This window comes from Poecilia reticulata, unplaced genomic scaffold (assembly GCF_000633615.1).
Source record: "Poecilia reticulata strain Guanapo unplaced genomic scaffold, Guppy_female_1.0+MT scaffold_131, whole genome shotgun sequence".
NCBI classification, from domain to species: Eukaryota; Metazoa; Chordata; class Actinopteri; order Cyprinodontiformes; family Poeciliidae; genus Poecilia; species Poecilia reticulata.
In genome coordinates this window covers 76,903-78,137 of record NW_007615014.1, presented here as the reverse complement: position 1 = coordinate 78,137, position 1,235 = coordinate 76,903, and the positions used below count along the sequence as shown (strand labels likewise).

The following is a 1,235-nucleotide window of genomic DNA, read 5'->3' as shown; positions in this document are numbered from 1 at the left end:
ATATTCTTTTAAACTGATGTTTAAAATAAAATTTCAACAGTACTTCCAGTGTTATTCTCTTTCAGCTCAGTTTGAGAAAGACTAAAACCATTGAAAGAAGCGTTACTTTAACGGGGCAGTATCACATATTATCCAGGCACATAGAGACATTTTATTTCACTAACAAATAACTGTGTTACCTTTAGTTGTTATAAAAATGCTGTATATATCAAATTTTACTTCTTTACCGCCTCAAAATTGAGCCTCGGTCTCTTTAAAAAGACAAAGGCCTTCAGGAAGTTCTCAACATGGCTCCACTATTAACCCTATCAACATTTTTACCATTTTTACCACCGTTGCTCTGAGCAGTAGCTAATGACCTCAACAGCTCCACCAGCTGTTTGCTAGTTGCTGTTGGCTAGTCTGAAGGAGCTCAGTGAGACAGAGCTGCATCTTGAAGGTGGGGCTAGGTCCAACCAGGCATTTTGGAAAGCTAAATGGTTGCCATGCAGATAAAAGGCTTTCTTAAACATGTATGGAATTATCAGCAATGTGTTTGAGGATTGAATAACTTTATAGCATGATGCTAGAAGCAGCTGATTTTAATTTTTTTTTTTTTTTTTTTACATTTAATGATGTTTTCTGTCATTTTTTGATCTGAGTGGAAGCAGTTAAAGATGAACCAGAAAGCGGACGCAGTGTCAGGATTTAAACAGGTTTTATTTTCCAGCGTGTAAACACACAAACATCCCATAACCTACTCAGTAGGCAAAACACCACGTGCACGCTCATGCACGTTCACGTATGTACAATATCCACATGTTTGCACAAAAGAGTCCAGGCTCAGGGTTCTGACCGGCAAGGTAACAGTCTGAGGTCAGAGGTCATGGCGGGGTACGTCAGCAGATGTTGGAGCTGTGGGGGGACGGCAGCTCTGACAGGGGGCTCCCCATGGGGGAGGAGCAGGACGACGAGTACAAGTGGGGAGAGGCRGAGGAGGCATAGATCTGGGGAAGCGAGGGGGGCGACGGSWTAGTGACAGAGGTGCATGGCGTGGTGGTAGCGCWTGGTGTGGCGGTGGCGCATGGCACAGCGGCAGSGCTCCGGTCTGCCCGGCGGTCCCGCTGCCTCTGGTGGATCTTGGCGTGTCTCTTGCGCTCGTCGCTGCGGGCAAACTTGCGGCCGCACTCGACGCAGGCGAAGGGTTTCTCCCCAGTGTGCGTGCGGATGTGCGTGGTCAGGTGGTCGCTGCGGCT

At 47.1% G+C, this 1,235-nt stretch overlaps 1 protein-coding gene across 1 annotated transcript in view; it reads right to left on the bottom strand.

Annotated features, from left to right (window-relative positions):
- Positions 1–680: 680 nt before the first annotated feature.
- Positions 681–1,235, bottom strand: part of LOC108165901 (early growth response protein 1-B-like) — a 3,043-nt gene continuing 2,488 nt past the window's right edge. The window contains exon 3 of the mRNA XM_017303013.1: positions 681–1,233. Within this exon, the coding sequence (XP_017158502.1) occupies positions 879–1,233 (355 nt within the window). The 3' untranslated portion in view covers positions 681–878. The remainder of the gene's footprint in view (positions 1,234–1,235) is intronic.